Genomic DNA, 17,281 nt, shown 5'->3' on the forward strand with positions numbered 1-17,281 from the left:
GCAACGAAAGAGGGGGTTTGTTTTAAAAACTGACAGGTATCATCAAATGCAAGTATGAATTCCAGATACAATATAAGCCTTAAAAATAATACATTTTTACATTTGCTTTTCTAAATTATTCATAGATACTTTAATACAAGTCGTCACTGCTTGTACATTGTGATATACACAAATGGTACAACTCTTCTCCCTCCGTTTAGAAGGTTTGAGACCTCATGGGTCCTTCTCTCCCTGTTCCAAGTAAGATAGCTTTATTGAATAAAATGAAATTACAGTGGTACAAAACAGACTTCCAAGTCAGCTCCTGGTTCCAATCCTGGTTCCAGAAACTCACCCACAGCTAAAGATTAGTCATTAGCTGCACAAAGATGATCTAAGATGGCTAATCCATCATGTTTGAGAAATTGCAGCAGTCCAGTGAAATTTCCACTGACTGGAAAAGGGGAAATATAGCCCCCATGTTTAAAAAGGGTAAAAAAAGTAAGACCAGGAGAACTACAGGCTGCTTATTCTCACTTCTGTGCCCTTCAAGATGATGAAGCAGGTCCTCCTAGAAACTATGCTAAGGCACAGAGAACATGAGGAGGTGATTGGTGGCAGGCAGCATGGCTTCACTAAGGGCAAATCATGCCTGACTAATCTGGTGGCCTTCTACCACAGGGTTATGGATTTGGAGAGGGAAGAGCAACTGACATCGTCTACATGGACTTGTACAAAGCATTTGACAATGCCTTGCACAGCTTCCTTGTCTCTAAACTGAAAAGCATGGATTTGACAGATGAACCACTCGACGGATAAGGAATTGGCTGGATAGTTGCCTTAAGGTATACTTTCTAATCAGAAGACAAACGTGCGTCCCAACACATTTTCTTTTTACTAATCATGATTACAAATTACCAAACTTTCTCTAGATTTTTTTGATATATGCAATATATTACTAACTGGGTAAGACAAAGTAAACATCATGTTTAAGAGATACAATGCTGTTAAGGCCATTCACTTGATTCTATTCATAAACAGCCATGCTACAATTTCACTTTGACTTTGTCTTACCACTAGAGCGTTTCCACAGGATTCTAAAGTACTCAGATTGATGATGAAAATGACCATTGCCGGAAAGGTGTTGTTATTGATGAAACCCCTGCAGTGGGCATCACCATGTTTCCCATTCAGCGCCAGATCTGTCTCAGAATAGCCAGAGAAAAGAACTGTGCAAAAATTTATCTTCATAGTAATTGTCTGTACTCCACAGAAAACATTGATATCTCGTTCAGCTGTGATAAAAATACAGGAAAAGGCATTGTAAGATGATGTATTTCAAGTAATCACCATGTAATTATTGTAGCAGTTACTCTACTGTTGTAACTTCTGATCAAATAAATTTTTAGACCCCAGTTAAGGCAAAATATTGGAATATAAAGGTCAGAATAGCATTATTAAAAAAAAAAAAAAAGATTTGACCCTACAACTTCAGTAAAGAAAGCACAAGAATTAATATAGTAAAAGAGTCTACCACACAAAACATAATTTCAAATTTCCCTGGCAAATCATTTAGTAGCATATTCATAAGCCAAAGCACTGCAGTGTAGCAGGAAACTGCAAGTGAATAAATATTTGGAGTCCAGTTAAATTCTGGAACAGAAATTCCCAGTGATATTGAGAAACTGAGGAGGCTAAGCTCTTCATTCTAACCCACCTGGCACGGAAATCAGATGCATTTGTCTAAGCCGGTCTGGAGGCCATTTTGTATGATACCACTGTCTCAGGCTGTGCAGACTTTGAGGTATAATCAACAGTGTATCAGAGGAATTTATTATGACATCTTTAAAGTTGGGGGCTTTTTTAAGAACCATCAAGTTTAGCTTTACTGAAAAAGCAGTTGACTTTTGAAAGACAATGATCAATACTACAACACATCTTGCAATCTTTCATTCTGTACATTATGATAATACAAAAGACCTAGAAAACAGCAGTTGTTACAATTGATCAATATTTTAACAGCAAAAAACCCTCTTGCATGAACCTGACCTTTTTTTAAAAAAAAAATAAAAATAAATAAGTTCTGAACATTCTTATGTACTCGAATGGAAAAGCATGAGGTTAGGATACAGGCGCAAACAATAGTTCATTTTGCTTTAGAGCTATAACAGAGTTTTTCTATAAGCTCTTCTCTGCGTGTAGATGACTGGGAGAGGCTATTTCTTGTTTTTCCCCGTAGTGCTTTACAAGAAGACATACTGCATCATGTTAAACACAAACATTACTCCTTTATATAACAACTCATTTATTACACCTGTTTAAAGATTAAGTGCTATTAAAAATTGCAGAACAACTTCAGTCAATACTATACCATAAAGCCTGTGGAAATGAATTGTTTCACTGCACCCTCACAACACAGAAGAAATGAAATCTTCATTATAATCAGCTAGCTCTTCCCTCACAGTACAGGAGAGCAAGCAGTTCAATTTAGACAGCTTTAATGGTGGCTTTAAAGCCAAAATGATCAAGTGCAGGAAATAACAGGCTGAACTCAGTCCTGAGCTAATGTGGTGATTAAATGTTACTCACTGGGTGGAAATGAGGGTAGAAAAGGTAATGGAGGCAAGGTGTGGAGGCTGAAGTGATTTGGCATGAAAATCTCCTGGTTTGTACATATAATAATTACACCAATGTAACATATAAAGGTCAGGAAGAAGCACTCCTTGGTTTTCACTACATGGGGACTGTTACGATCCATTTAATAGGTATACTAAGATAGAGGGTACAGTACAAAAAGGCAAATGACAAAGTGTGCTGCTACACTTACTTGAACCAATGAAAACAGATTGTAATAAATTGCAGGATGCAATTATAAATAGCTCAGTTAATTTTATAACTCACTTCAACCCTTTTAAAAAGCTGGATATTACTTTACCTGTAAAGGTATCATTACTGTTTGTAAAATTCTCGTTTGACACTAAAGGGAACAAGACCATACACAGTACAAAAACAATATTTGTGTTATACGGGAGGATAAACAGCCTTTTCAGACAGAACCTTTTCTGTCCACTACTTTACAAGGAAGTACTGTTGTCAAATTAGTCCATTCTGGAACTACTACAACAGTATTTGTTCAGAAATTAATTTGAAACCAGATTCAAACAGATCCAATGTCTCTTTCAATACTAAATATCTAGCTTATTTCTTGTCAAATTAGAAAGGTAAATATTACCCCTATATATCATAGAAGGATTCGGCTTAGAAGGGACCTTAAAGATCATCTAGTTTCAAACCACCCTGAGATGGGCAGTGACACCCTCCCTAGACCAGGTTGCTCAAAGTCCCATCCAACCCAGCCTTGAACACTGCCAGGAATGGGGCAGCCACAACCTCTCTGGGCAACCTGTGCCAGCACCTCACCACTCTTACAGTGAAGAATTTTTTCCTAATATCTAAATCTACCCTCTTTCAGTTTGAAGCCATTCCCCCTTGTCCTGTCCGTACACACCCTTGTAAAAAGCTCCTCTCCGGATTTCTTGTAGGTCCCCTTTAAGTACTGGAAAGGCTGCTATCAGGTCTCCTCAGAGCCTTTTCTTCAGGCTGAACATCCCCAGTTTCCACAGGAGAGGTGCTTCAGCCCTCTGATCATCTTCATGGCCCTCCTCTGTACATATGGGTAAGTTTAAATTAAAAAGTAATGCATTAATGCAGTAAAAGCTTCTGGTTTTCAGAGTAAAGCAGGACCAATGGCTTGAAAATTAGATCACCCAGGTGATGGAACTTCAAACGTTAACAACCTCTTTTTTATAGAGTTTGCATGCAGGCAAACCACTTCTGACTCAAATGACACAAGATACCTATAGTCAACAGTACTCACAGGGGTGTCTCGTTCAAAGCAGAGCAAAGTTCAAGAGTTGCAGATACTACTGTAACAGAACTGACCTTGACTCAATGACATGAGAACACAAGCTAAATGCTGACAGCTGCGCTGCCTACTTCTGCTCTAGTACCCTTCTACACATTGCTAAGACTCACCCCAGAGCAGGCAGTGAAAAACCTGCAAAGAGCAAAAACTTCCCACAAACACTCTTGTCAGCAAGTCATTCCACCAGAAGAGGTGTGCAAAGACACAGTTCAAGCTCAGCTTCTTTGCATGAGCCTCCTCTTTGATCAAATTGCTGCTTTGATAGTGAATTAAAATGCACAGTGTACATGAAAAAGCTGCAGTATTTTCTTAGCTTCTACTAAGTTCTCAGCCTGTACTTACAGTAAGAGCTCTCTGTACCAAAACTGTGCTTCCCATCTGAAGACAGCCAGACTGCTGTGGTTCTCTCCTTCAAAAGCCTTTTTAAAAAGCTATGCTTTACTGCAATGAAGAACTAAAGCACTTTTCCCCAAGTAATTCTCTGAAGGATGACAATATCTAACCTTATTAAATAGTCTCTAGAACATATCTAGCTTTTAGTATAAAAAACCCACAGAATTTTCAATCTACCCAACAGGTTTTTTCTTCATCCCTGCTGATTATTCCATACTGACACCCTCAAACAAACCTGCGAACTGCAGGAACAGAAGTCCTGCTTGCGAATTTATCTTCCTATTTATGAAGCATCATCCCCAAGCAAGAAGTCACCTCAACAATGAATGATAAAGACACAAACAAATGAAAAATGGATGAGCTCCAAGGTTCCTTTAGGAAGGCTTAGTTTCTCATCATTGCTAAAGACAACTTCTCCAAAAAAAGAGCAGAAAACTTAAAAATCCAATGGCTTCCCTGGTATCTGCATACCACAGACCTCAGTAAGAAAGGCATTCTCATGCCATGTTAGAAATTTCAACTGACAACAATGAAAAATCTTAGTGTGAAAAAAATATGGACCAAGAAGAAAGTTTACCCATAACCAGGCTCTGCGAGCAGTAGCTTAGCATGGAGAGATACTTGGTTTGAAATGTTCTCATGTTTTATTTCTGCCACTATTTCCCTTATATTTGAACTCTGAAGGCAGTGAACGTAGCACCCTCAAAGGCACAACTTTGAGGCTGAGTCAAGCACTGGGGAAGCAAACGTAGCAAGAATGAGTCCCTTCTCCCTGAAGAGGCTCTCTCACCTGTGTTCTGGAGCTCTTCAACCCAGGAAACAGAGCTGCAGCAGCTTCACTCAGCTCCAGAGCCCTAGCCCATTACATGGCATTCCCATTTGCCTACTGAGAATAATGCCTGTCAAATTCTGGGACAAAAGGTTTTAACTTTTTTTTACTTCTATCTATCTCAAATGCAGAATTACTTTTCTTTTCTAGCTCTCAAAATCAGCGCTAATAAATTCCAATTCACTGCCTGACATCACAAGCAAGAAAGAGCAGGACTCTACTCTCAGCAACTATGGGCAGTGTGGGGTGATTAGCACTTACTTGTAACATAATTTTCTCCCAAGTCCCTGAGATTTGGCAGACATGGAATCTGAGATGACTTTTTTTTTTTTCTTGGGGGGGGGGGGGGGCAGTGAGGCAGAACTGCAGGAGGCCCCTAAACACCCACAGAAAGAGCTGTATTCAATTCATCGGTATCACATTGCGAATATAAAACTATGGCACAGGGCTGGTGCAAAAAAATGACCAGAGAAAAATTGAAAAAGGACAGAAAGAGGAATCTAAATTTCCCTCCAGTTGTTGCAATCCTCTCAAGAACAGAAAAACAGTTACATGAAAAGCTACAAAAGCTAGATCTGAGAAGGGTGGGCACTATTCACACAAACATTCGAAGCAAGCCTGTATAAGTCTTACTTTTAAGAAGGGGAATATATAAGCAGTTTGTGAAATACTCAGTTAAACAGAGATTTTGTCAAGGATGGGGACAACGTATTTGATCTTCTTTGCATGCCTTATTTCTCTGCTCTTCATATTCACGTTAAGTGAAAAAGAATCAAATCCACTGCCAACAAAGTACCTAAAAGTATGGTGGCAACACAGGACGCAATAAACAGACTGTAGGCTTTCTGCTGAATTAAGTTTAATAAGAGAGCTGCCCCTTTCTAGAAAAAATGAAACAAAACAATAAAAAGTGAAAACTATTCTAATTCAGAAAGCAACTACATTGAATGGTATTACAGGGTAATCCTATACTGAGAGTTCATCACTATACTGTTCAGTTCAATTGCTGTCTCAGAATACAAGATGTGAGCAAGCCACTATTCACAGCCATTATTATTATTATTGTTCTGCCTAAGAAACAGCAGAGGCAGGAAGGATAAGCAAAGTAACAGTGAGTAAAAGTTCTCTTTAGCTGAGTGAACCCTGAGACATGTTACTAAACCTGACATTTCTTTTCTATTTCTCACTGTATTAACAGGTCTGGACACCTAGTGTCTCCAAAACATCATTCCTATTTTCTCAGAGGCATGAGTGTACATCATACATAGATACATGCAATTTAATATTGAAATGCAGCACTAAATTCTGCCATCAACTTCATTTTGCTCAAAAATAGATATTTCTTTATTTCAATAAAAGGACATTAAAATATTCTCTTACCCAGATAAAACATGAAAGAATACCCAACTAGATGTTTCTGACCCAAATCTATAGAAAATATTTACAATAACATGATTTTCTGGTGAATATCTTGGTCACTAAAGATGTGGCAAAAGCAGGTAAAAGTCCACTGATATCAGGGGGGTTGTTCTGATTACTACTAATTTGAACCATTGTGCAAGTAAGTTGTTCTGATTACACTAATTTGAACCATTGTGCAAGTAAGAAGTAAAGCAAAGCACAATATTAGAGGAGTTTCATTTTCACCAAGATAGTTAATCCTCACTTAATGTGGAGTCCTGCCCCCAGGCTTCAGACAGATTTAAAGCTCTGCATTTAAAATCAAGCACTGCTTTGAACCAAGGAAATAAAGAAGCCATTAGTAAAAAAGGGCTATTAAACACTTACCGGGAAACCTGCTATGGAGGTTAGCATCACAGTTGTATCCATTGAATTGAGCAGTCACTGAAAGCACTTTAATCGTCAGCAGGAGCACTAACCATATCTGTTCCATTGCAAAACCTAGCAAAACATTAGGTGGTTACTACATACATCTGTTCATTGCATTAAAGATGCTTACTGCAGACATTTAACCACCTGAGAGGTGATGGCCTCCTGCAAATGGACTGAGGATAAAGCTCAAAATCTTATGCGAAAGAGGCCACGAGCAGCAGGGCCCATTTCTCTACTTCTGAGTAATGTACAATTTCTATTCAGTTCTACATCTTCTAATCAACACTTGTGGCAATAAAAGCACTTAATGATGATATAAAAGGAAAAAAAGTCTGTAAAATATATCAATAGATTAGGATCGCTTAAACTCCAACAGCATTTTTTTTTTTTTGTCATTTCAGTGTAAAAATTCTTTGAGAAAGGCACCTCGGAACATTAGATTTGTTGTAGCCAAGTCCTTGAAAACCATGCAGATAAACGGCTTGCTGACAAATTCTCAGGCTCAAGGTCCTAGAATAAAAATCAGTTCATAAATACTTGCCAAAAATCTGTTCTTTTAAGCATGCATGCAATGGCAGTGAACTTACGTACAGAGTCTGCACATACTTGAATTGTATCTGGCAAATGGACCATGACATCAGAACACTGCTTACTAGTGTCTTTAGTAACTATTCCTCTTGGAAGGAAAACTCCAAGGTGTAATACGTGTGGTATTCAGTGCAACCAAAAACCAAAATGTAATTCATGCTTTTGTGAAAAATATCCCAAAATATTGAGATTTTTGTCCATGAATCGAAGTGTCTATTAATTATTATTATAAGACTTTGGAATCTTATGAAATATTTCTGCTAATGTAGACCTCAAATGCAGCAATGCATTTGCCTAGACAGAAACTGAGCAATTCTAAGATTTAGGAGTCTTGCTTTCTCTAAGACTACAGACACAGATAATGATCACCACCTTTCTCCAAATGGACAAAAAGCATTCATAAACTCCATAAATGCAGCACAGCTAACACAGCCATACCCTGCATGGCAAGAAGCTGTTACGCATTGCAGAGAAGAGCTGACAACATCACACTCTTATCTGTACCTTTTATAGCTACACAGCAGTCTGAGCTCATCTGCTCAAATTAATAGAAAAGCGTACACTAGCTTTCAAAACAGGCTCAGAGTTCACACACCTGGAATTTAAAGGCTTGTGTTGAAAGATGACCCATAGAAGACACTCCCAAGTGCTTCTTGTCAGCAAACAAGCCAACTACAGCAAAAAAGTCAAAGGCATGTACAAATTCTTGGCCATTTACTCCTGCATAATTCTGCTTGGAAGTCCACAGAATAAAAATAAGAAAATTGGAAATGCCAGCTTCCTGCTAAGCCTGCATGTTTTCTAAGTCAGGTATAACTTCTAATACCATATTCAAAAGCTGTTTTGCTACCAAGGCCTGCACAGCTTCCCCAAAGTGTGATCTATGGCAACAGTGCAACCTCCTTTCAGTTTCAGGTAGATATAAAACTCTAAATGAAAGCACTCTTTGACCTTCTAATCCTTTTCCATTAGACTCTTGTGGCATTTGACAGCACCTACAGCTAAAGCTGGTGAAGAACTGTGGAGACATAAGAAAATAAATTTTCTAACTATGTTGCTATGAGACTTCTATATTTTCATGATCTCACCTTCTCAATTACTCTTAAGTGAAGTACGGTGGTCTTTTGTTTATTATGAAAATTCATACTTTATTTTGAAAGAAATATTTTTTCCTTTGGAAACCTGGCATTTCTCCAGTGTACTGGATCCTTATCTCTGCTTGTACAACAGTTATATCGATAAAGTGGCTATTATTGTTCTGTTGTATATGAGCTGGTTCCTGATGTCCATCACAATGATAATGTCCTGGGTTCAGCAGTAGCAGTCATTTTTTCTCCTTCTTGGTAGCTGGTGTAGTGCAGTGTTTTGACTTTCAGCTCGGGAACAGAGCTGATAACAAGCGATGTTTTGGTTTGGCCAAGGACTTTGTGAGCCTCATGCTCTGCCAGGGAGGAGGGGAAGCCAGGAGGAAGCAGAGACAGGACACCTGACCCAAACTGACCAAAGAGGTATTCCATACCACAGCACGTCATGCCCAGGATGTAACGGGGAGTTAGCCGGAAGGGCTGGGAGACTGCAGGGTTGGAGGAGGTATCGGTCAGAGCTTGGTCGGGCTGGGGGGGCAAGTTATCCGTCGGCTGGTGCTGAGGTGTTGTATTCTCTTCCCTTGTTATTTCCTTTATCATTATTATCACTGGTGGCAGCAGCAGTGATTTGTGTTATACCTTAGTTACTAAACTGTTCTTATCTCAACCCGTGGGAGTTGCATTCTTTTCGATTCTCCTCTCCGTCCCTCCGGGAGCAGGGGGAGGGCAAGAAAGGGGGGGGAAGTGAGCGAACGAATTACCTGACTGGGTTTAAACCACGACAGGTATAAATAAAGAGCAATTTACCAAGATCTAAGCTGACTTCAATTTTCTAACTGCCACAGTAATATTTACTATCAAATAAACACTGTTTGAAAAAATAATAATGAAAGATGACACTGAGAAAGCTGTAGCTGTTATTTTAGATGAAAAGAAGAACTTAAATTCTAAAATTTTAGTTATTAAACAACTTCTGCTGCTGTGTTTCAGAGAAATAAGAGATTACTACGAAGATACAAAGCTGAATTAAAACATTAAGTATGTATAAGATTAGTTCTCTAGCTGTATTCTGAACAAGACCAATTTTAACACAACCAGTAATGCCCTACTTGCTTCCTGTCTATTGACTCGTCTGCACATGGATCAACATGACCAGTTGAGCTGAATACTCCTGATTTCAGTTAACTAAGTTAGGAATATGCATTATTTTTCATTTCTCAAGAGAAATGAAATAGGGCTAGAAAGCACTATGAGAGGCCAATCTCACCTATCTGCCCACCCCAGCAGGAATCAAGGCAGCCATTCCTGGTTTTCCAGCCTGTTTTTAGAGGCCTCTGGCAATCTATTTCTCAATGGAAATTTCTAAAACTTCAGTTCCCCAAACATAAAAGGCATCTTAACCAAAAGGTTTATACTATATTGATATTGCTGAAAATTTCATCTGAGCAGCACAAAAGTCTTATCAAACTAGTGACAGAAACATCATAATCTTATTGTCTGTACATGAATATGAAATTAAAATTTCACGTAAAAAAAAAAGAAAAGGAAGATAATATACAAGTGTCAGGAATAGGGTGATTTATAATCCATGGGTCAAAATCATATGGAAGTTACCTACATATTCAGCATTGAGTTGCCCCTGCACATCTTACTGTTCTGTGCAGTGTATCATTGAAGAGTACAAAGGCTCGAGTTGCATCACAGTCTTTAAACTTAATCATTACCATTTTACAAAGCCATGACCCTTGTTTTCACAAACTTCACTATGTCAGAAAACTCCCACAAAATTCCAAAGACGCTTATGATTTAAACAAAAGCCATTTTTCAGTCAATTTAGGAACTTAGTTTTATGAAGAAACAGTGGTTTGGCCTATCTAGATTCCCTGTTCCTTCCTCTCTCACCACCCATTAATTTCTCTTCTTTACCCATCCTCTTTAAAAAGATCTTCAAAAATTTTCCATTGTAAAAAGCATTCACTATTTCCATTATACATTTTTATTGAAAATCATTTGTGAGACAGTTCTAAGTATTATATCAAATATTCATCCTGTTATCATGGTTATAGGATGTTCTACGAAAGCATCCTGTAATATTCTGCTTGTTCTTTATTTTTTATTCACAGGGTGTGGCAGTTTAAAAAACAAACAAACCCACCAAAAAACCAAAAGAAAAAAACATTTAATAGTAAAAATGAAAACTTCTGAGAGAAAATTATATATGCAAGAAGTATGTAACAAAGCTAGTGAAAAATGTGTTTTTATACATGTATTTTACATGCCTAAAATAGTTTCTTGTGTTGTTGATTTACATTTGCCTTACTGCCACATTTGCTTTGGTACCTGCACTCAAGTTGTGAATAGTTGTGAAGTACATTAAATGTACTGCTGTCAGGTCTTCTAGAGCCTCTTGTTTCTAGATGCATATTAGATCATTTGCTATCACTTAAAAGTAACTTGGTGAACAAAACCAGAAGACTACCTCTCTCTACCTCAAATTCTTCTGTTGAACTTTTTTTTAACTTGTACATGCAAAATATTCAGATAACATTTTCACTATTGCCTTCTACTTCATCGCCTTGGCTCTTCTGAAACAGATAAAATAGGACTTGGAACTTCACAGTATCTGTCTTGAAGACAAGGTTACCAAATGGTGATAATCGGCTGTTTTCAAAAGGATAATTACAGAGAAAAGGGCACCCAAGAGAAGAAGAATTTGAAGACACTTTTCAATTACAAAGTTTCCCTCTGGTTGTGGATTATCTTTGGAGCTGAGACTTTGAAACATAGCTTTCCTCTTCTTACACATTTCTGATTTCAGACTCTATAGTGCCATCCCATTTCTGACACCAAGCAAAACCTGCAAAGCTGAAAAAATACATACATGCAGACAAGCACACGCATGTATATACATGACATATATACATGGCACAGAGGTACACATATGTATCTTGAAGGTCAGCAATTTCCTAAGCAGAGGACTAAAGCTGATGACAGAGGAAAGCTATGAACAAACTGTATGTTCCCAAAAATACAGCATTTGAAGGTACACAAACCAGACGTATACACGTTAAATTATTACATTTGTTGTAAGGAAATAATAAAACTAAGAACAGAGTTCAGTTCACCCTAGAAAAACAGCTGCTTTTTTATTTTTGCCCCACCAAAAATAGTTTTGGTTCTATAGGTAAGCTAATACATTTCTCTTACAGCTATTCAGAATGCAAAGATTTGCAGTTGCAGACTATGCAAGACAGACACATACACATAGTCAGGCATAAAAATCGTTTTCAGCATCAATTATTTGGTCCTAGAATGACTGGTGTTTATTCACTAGTCACATATTTTTCTCCATTACTGAGATTTAAAAACAAGAGTCCTGAACTAGGTCCATATTACATCAGCTTTGTAATTAAATGTTGGGTCAAAGCTTGGAACCCCTCCTTAATCAAACTTCCATCAGAATCAAACAGGAGCTTTACACCATGAAGACTAAATCATAGCTAAAGTCTCAAATGCAAAGACATTCTGTGAATCAAGCAGGTGCTTGCACTGTCCAAAGAAAATGAGAGATGGGGGAACAAACTTTTGCTCAGTTTTGTAAAAGCAATACACAATGGTTTTGCTTTGGTTCTAAAATCTAAAAAAATTCTGGTTCAAATTTCCACAACAGGAAGCCGCACCAAAATCACTAGTATCACTAGTGAAATACAAAGACTAAATTTTCACCAACATGGGACACAGCAACTAAAATTCAAGACCATAAATTATTTATATGGAAACAATCTATAGCTTGCTTATGAATTTAAATGAAATAACCATTCTAAACCCTGCTGAACACCAAAATGCTTGAAAATCTAGATCTGGTTCCCAAAGACACTGCTCAGTCTTTTTTTGTGAATCTTACTACTGGTAGTGAGAATTAAATATGTATGTTGGGTAATTAATAGAAGCCTTACAGGCATGCTGTTGTTTTCATCCTACAAAATCAGTGAAAGGTGTGCTTCGAGAGACATGCACTAGTATAGGTCTATCTGGTGCTTCATCTCATAGCCTTGGATAGGCAAAAGCTCCAGCTGAGGCTGGTTTTTTGCCTGCTCAGAGACTAGGGAAATTTAACTGGTGTACCATACTGACAAAAAAAAAAACAAAACCTCACAAAATAAAACCCCACCCTCCCCCCAAAAAACCCAAACAAAAAAACCCACAACCCCAAAAAAGCCTCCAAAACCATTCATAATAATCTTTGAAACATTATACTTGTAATGATGCAGACACGCATCCACAACAAAAACTTGTCTGCACTGGGATTAAAAGAAATCTGGTCTGAAAAGAAATTAAGTTAACCACATATTTACAAGGTAAGAATATATGACTATATTAAGTATTTCCAAGGGATTTACATAAAGTAACATAATACCTTCTCTTCTAAGGAGAAAAACTGTTAACTGTTAGGGAAATACAGTTATTAAAGCATAAAAATACTGAACAACTAGTTGTTGAACAAGCCAGAGATCTTGACTTACTAGATCTATTTAAACTTACTCACTTAAGACTGTTGAAGTCATGGAGTAAACTGTTTACCTGTTACTCTGTGCTAAATATCAGAGTTATTCTAACTTTGCCTATATCCACTAGCGAAATACTAATATTCTTCAAATGCACCCCTTCCATTCACCCTGGTCCATAGTAATTTTACTTTAGTTACGCTTAGTAATAGAACAGCTAGATTTTACTTTAAATATTGCCAGAATACTTGCTTTGCTTTCCAACAAAGATGACTTCAGTAGGATATTTAGATCTTTCTTCCTGCATTTCACAGAAAATATTACTGAAACTTTTCCGGATATTTATTTTAACCTAGGAAATGATAGCATTTTCCAAATCTTGCCCATCTTATCATACAACGAATGTTCCTAAATATGTATTTGACAGATAAGCTAAAAAATTTAGAGGTTTTGTTCGAAATTATGTTTCTGACTCCATGGTTCCCAGATACCGCAATAAAATGTGAAAGCACAAATAAGTTTAATATTCCTGATACAAAAATGCACAAAAATCACATCTCCTAAGCCTCACAGGAAAGACAGATTTCTATTGTGTTTTTCTAACCTGCATGAGCTAGCCACTGTTTCCCACAGGACATTCATACAGATATGAAGTGGAGAATATTGTCAGTGAGAACAGATTTGAAAGGAAAGCATGTTTGAAGGAAGTGCTTTATGGTCAAAACTTTGGACCATAATTAAAGAATTTTGGAAAAAGTCTCCTCTCATTCACACTCTTCAGACTACATCAGAAAAACTTTGACATCAAGAGACCTAATTAAAAATAAAGGAAATTCAGGATAAGATTTTGAGGTTATTGCAGTGATCCGAAAAGATCATTCTAGCCCAAATTTGGAAGTTCTTGACAAAAAAAGACCTCTTTTTAACCATTAGAATCCACATAATTTGACTTTTTGCACTTAGCTCTGCATTTCTTTAATCTTGTGTTTTAGAAGTTAGAATCTTTAGTGCAACTTAGCTGGAATCAAGATGAAATGCTAAGAATACAAACCTCCTGAAAACATAGATTTTTCTATTAAAGCCACTGCATATCTGACATCATAAAAACTAAAACATAAATTATATTGGATTTTCCACTTTTCACTTAAAAGAATATTTCTAGTAAAGAGTTTAAGCAGCCTAATTACAAAGAAAGTATCATCAGGTAACCACCAGCCATGCCGCACCCACCTACAAACTGGCTAATTCATATAGAAGTATCTGTAACGAACACTACTAGAGTGTTTTTAAGACATTGGCTAATTAATTTAATACTGAGACAAAATGGGCCAATTTTTCTCTGTTGCGGTTGTATTACATTGCATTCCTTTTTCACTTTCCGTGGAGACAGTGCAATTTCAAAATCACTGAGAGACTAACACAAGTCCAGGTTCATCTTGGACTGAAACACAAAAGCAATAATTACTTAAGTCCCTTGGACGGGAAATGTACAGAGAGTGTCCCTAAACCCTCGAACAAAGAGGTTGTTCCTAGGCTGAAACACATTCTCCAGACATGCACATTCAGTCTACAGATTTTCTTATCAGACCATTGATCATTATGGGGGTTCTATAGCTGAGCAAATATGCAGAGACTATCAAATCATTCGATATAGGCCATTGAAGAGTCATCGTATGCTAATGGCCTTCAGTTGCCTATAACCATGGTCTGGATTCAAACACACTGATCTAGTGGTGAGATGCTCTTAATCCTATATGCCTGCACCCCAGAGTCCAGCAGTCACATGGGCAGATAAAGATCTAAATGAGTATGACTCTAATTAATTACCCTTTTTATGCTTTTGAAGAGAGCAATATAAATATGAATCTTCAGTAAATAATGCTTGATGTCACTAGCAAGTAGATTATACTGTAGCCATCTGTTTGCAGCTTAAAAGTTACCAGTAAAATAAGACTTTCCTGGCAAAAAACAGCAACAGTTTATGACATCATGATTACTTCAATTTCCTTACTTTTAGGAACAGAAATCAAGCAGCAAAGTTGTAGAATCCTGCTGCAGTACAGTACAACCTTATCTAATCCTTAAAAGTTAAATAAATATGCAGTCAATAATGCTGCTAATATCTTGGTCTAAGAAAGCATGTAATATCACAGATTTCATAGATGCTGTGAAATCAGAGCTGTTACCAGATTTTTTTTAAAGAAAAATATATTTTAAAAAAGAAAGAAAAATCACTTCAATTGTGAAATAGAAAGATTCACTTGTGAATATTTCTTTTGCCATATTTCAAGTTCCTCTAATAGCCATTTTAGACTTAAAAGAAGTTTTGAGGTCCTTTTCAATTGAGGGGTACTGCCAAGACCTGGCTGAAAGAAAACAAGACATCACACATTGGTAAAAACATTCTTTGATCAAGATCTTGCAAGAATGGCTAACACTCATATCTTCTGCTTCTCTTAGACCATGACAGAGTTTTCCCCTGAAGTACACAAAGCAATTATATTAACTATGTCAATTTGGACTGTGTAAGTTCGTCAGTTTAACTGAAGACTTGATTTCAAATCCCCACTATTTTCATTCAAGAATATAGTCATTATTACTACTTTAAAAATAAACAAAGGTGGTGCAATTATTATGTCCTTTGTGACACCTTTGTGACAGGAGACAATGTAATTTCCAGTCAGCAAACCCATGCAATTCAGTTGCAGTGGAGCCAGGTAAGAAGTCTCACCAAACTTTTCCTCCGTCAATGCAGTGACTGTGGGAATAGGCTGACTGACACCACAAGTTGGATAACATTGCCTCCTTCAAGCAACTGATTGTTTCCATTCTGAGAGCAACATGAGTGGGCTTGACATACATTGATAGCCTCAGCACTGCAAGGGGTTTGTAACCTTCTTCCTCTCACATTAATAGTGTGAATCTGGCCTGTGTACCTGTAGGTAAAAGCCAAGTTCCACACACAAAAAAAAACAAAAGACAAAAAACAAACAACAAACCCAAAAACAAATGAACAAACAAAAATAACCTAAAACCAAAACCACAACTCTTCACAGCTGAATGCCAATTTGCTAATTAATGTTTTCATTAGCCATTCCTTGCATTTGTCTTCCCTGACAAGCTATTCCTACTAAGATTTCCAAGTGAGATTAAATTTGTCTGACAAGTGATAAACTAAGAATTTTCTTTAAAAGGTCACAAATAATTTGATACTTACCAATATTTTAGTAAGTTCTATTGGCTGACATGGTGGGCACTTACCCAAATCCCCTGTAGCTGTTGAGTCAGCTGTACTCCATCTATCTTGTGCTGCTGCATGTGATCAAATGTTTGAATCCTCTGCATTGCAGAACTTTTTCAGAAAATACTCTGAGCCTGTGGATGGGGGGAAAAGGCACATTCATTATGAAAATTCTTTTTAAAATAGGTCTGGATTTTAGATGGGAAAATTTGACAGGTCTCAGAATACTTTACAAGCCTGTTCATCATTAGACTGAAACCTGAGCAGTCTTTATGATGGATTTTTTCAATCCTCTGCCTCTTTTTCTTGCAGCCTTTTGATCTGCTTCCCTCTACTTGTATGATGATCTTCAGAGGGCCATGTGGGGCAAACAATCAACCTAGAGAAATTATTCTGTCATCAACTTGTTGAAAGAAAACCTTGTCTGTTTGAAGAGAGGGGTGGGAGGAAGGAGAGAGATGGAAGTACTGAGATAGGATCAGTAACTAAGCTGCAAGGTTATCAATGGCCCATTGTTCATTGTGAGAAGTGTCTTTTTTCTTTTTTTCTGATTCTGGGCTAAATTCTTAGCACTAAACAAAACAAAAGCAAAAATAGTGACATTTCACACTGGGATGAAAATGCGATATAGGGGTGTCATCATGAATACAGGTGTCAACAGAAGTATAATTACCAACAGGACATCAATGCTCGCAAAGCCAAGCGCACACAAAAGCAAAGATCAAGCTGCTAGAAACCAAACCTGCCTCATAATATCTACTCCCCTGTCTCTGGGATTTGGAGGAGGCTACGGGAGAGGTGTTTAACTCCCTTTTGTTGCATGAGTTTTTAATTCTTCCTTCTTTCTTCTTTTGCCCTCTCCCTTCAGGGGAGGGTTTTCTATTGCAGCCATCCGTATCTGGA

The 17,281-nt window shown here is 37.4% G+C and overlaps 1 protein-coding gene across 3 annotated transcripts in view; it reads right to left on the bottom strand.

The window, feature by feature from the left end:
- The window catches only part of ZPLD1 (zona pellucida like domain containing 1), a 31,660-nt gene extending 14,646 nt beyond the window's left edge, over positions 1–17,014 (bottom strand). For 2 of the 3 annotated variants that reach the window (XM_062636750.1, XM_062636748.1), the window contains exons 1-3: positions 16,399–17,014; positions 6,915–7,028; positions 1,054–1,274 (exon numbers count right to left, since the gene is read on the bottom strand). In XM_062636750.1, coding sequence (XP_062492734.1) covers positions 1,054–1,274; positions 6,915–7,020 — 327 coding nt within the window. In that variant the 5' untranslated portion in view covers positions 7,021–7,028; positions 16,399–17,014. Of the gene's footprint in view, positions 1–1,053; positions 1,275–6,914; positions 7,029–15,868; positions 15,970–16,398 lie in introns of those variants that run through there. The other variant, XM_062636749.1, reaches the window with a different exon arrangement.
- Positions 17,015–17,281: the final 267 nt, after the last annotated feature.

Source organism: Pezoporus occidentalis, unplaced genomic scaffold, assembly GCF_034315485.1.
Source record: "Pezoporus occidentalis ecotype Australia unplaced genomic scaffold, CSIRO_AGI_Poc_V1 ctg491, whole genome shotgun sequence".
NCBI lineage: Eukaryota > Metazoa > Chordata > Aves > Psittaciformes > Psittacidae > Pezoporus > Pezoporus occidentalis.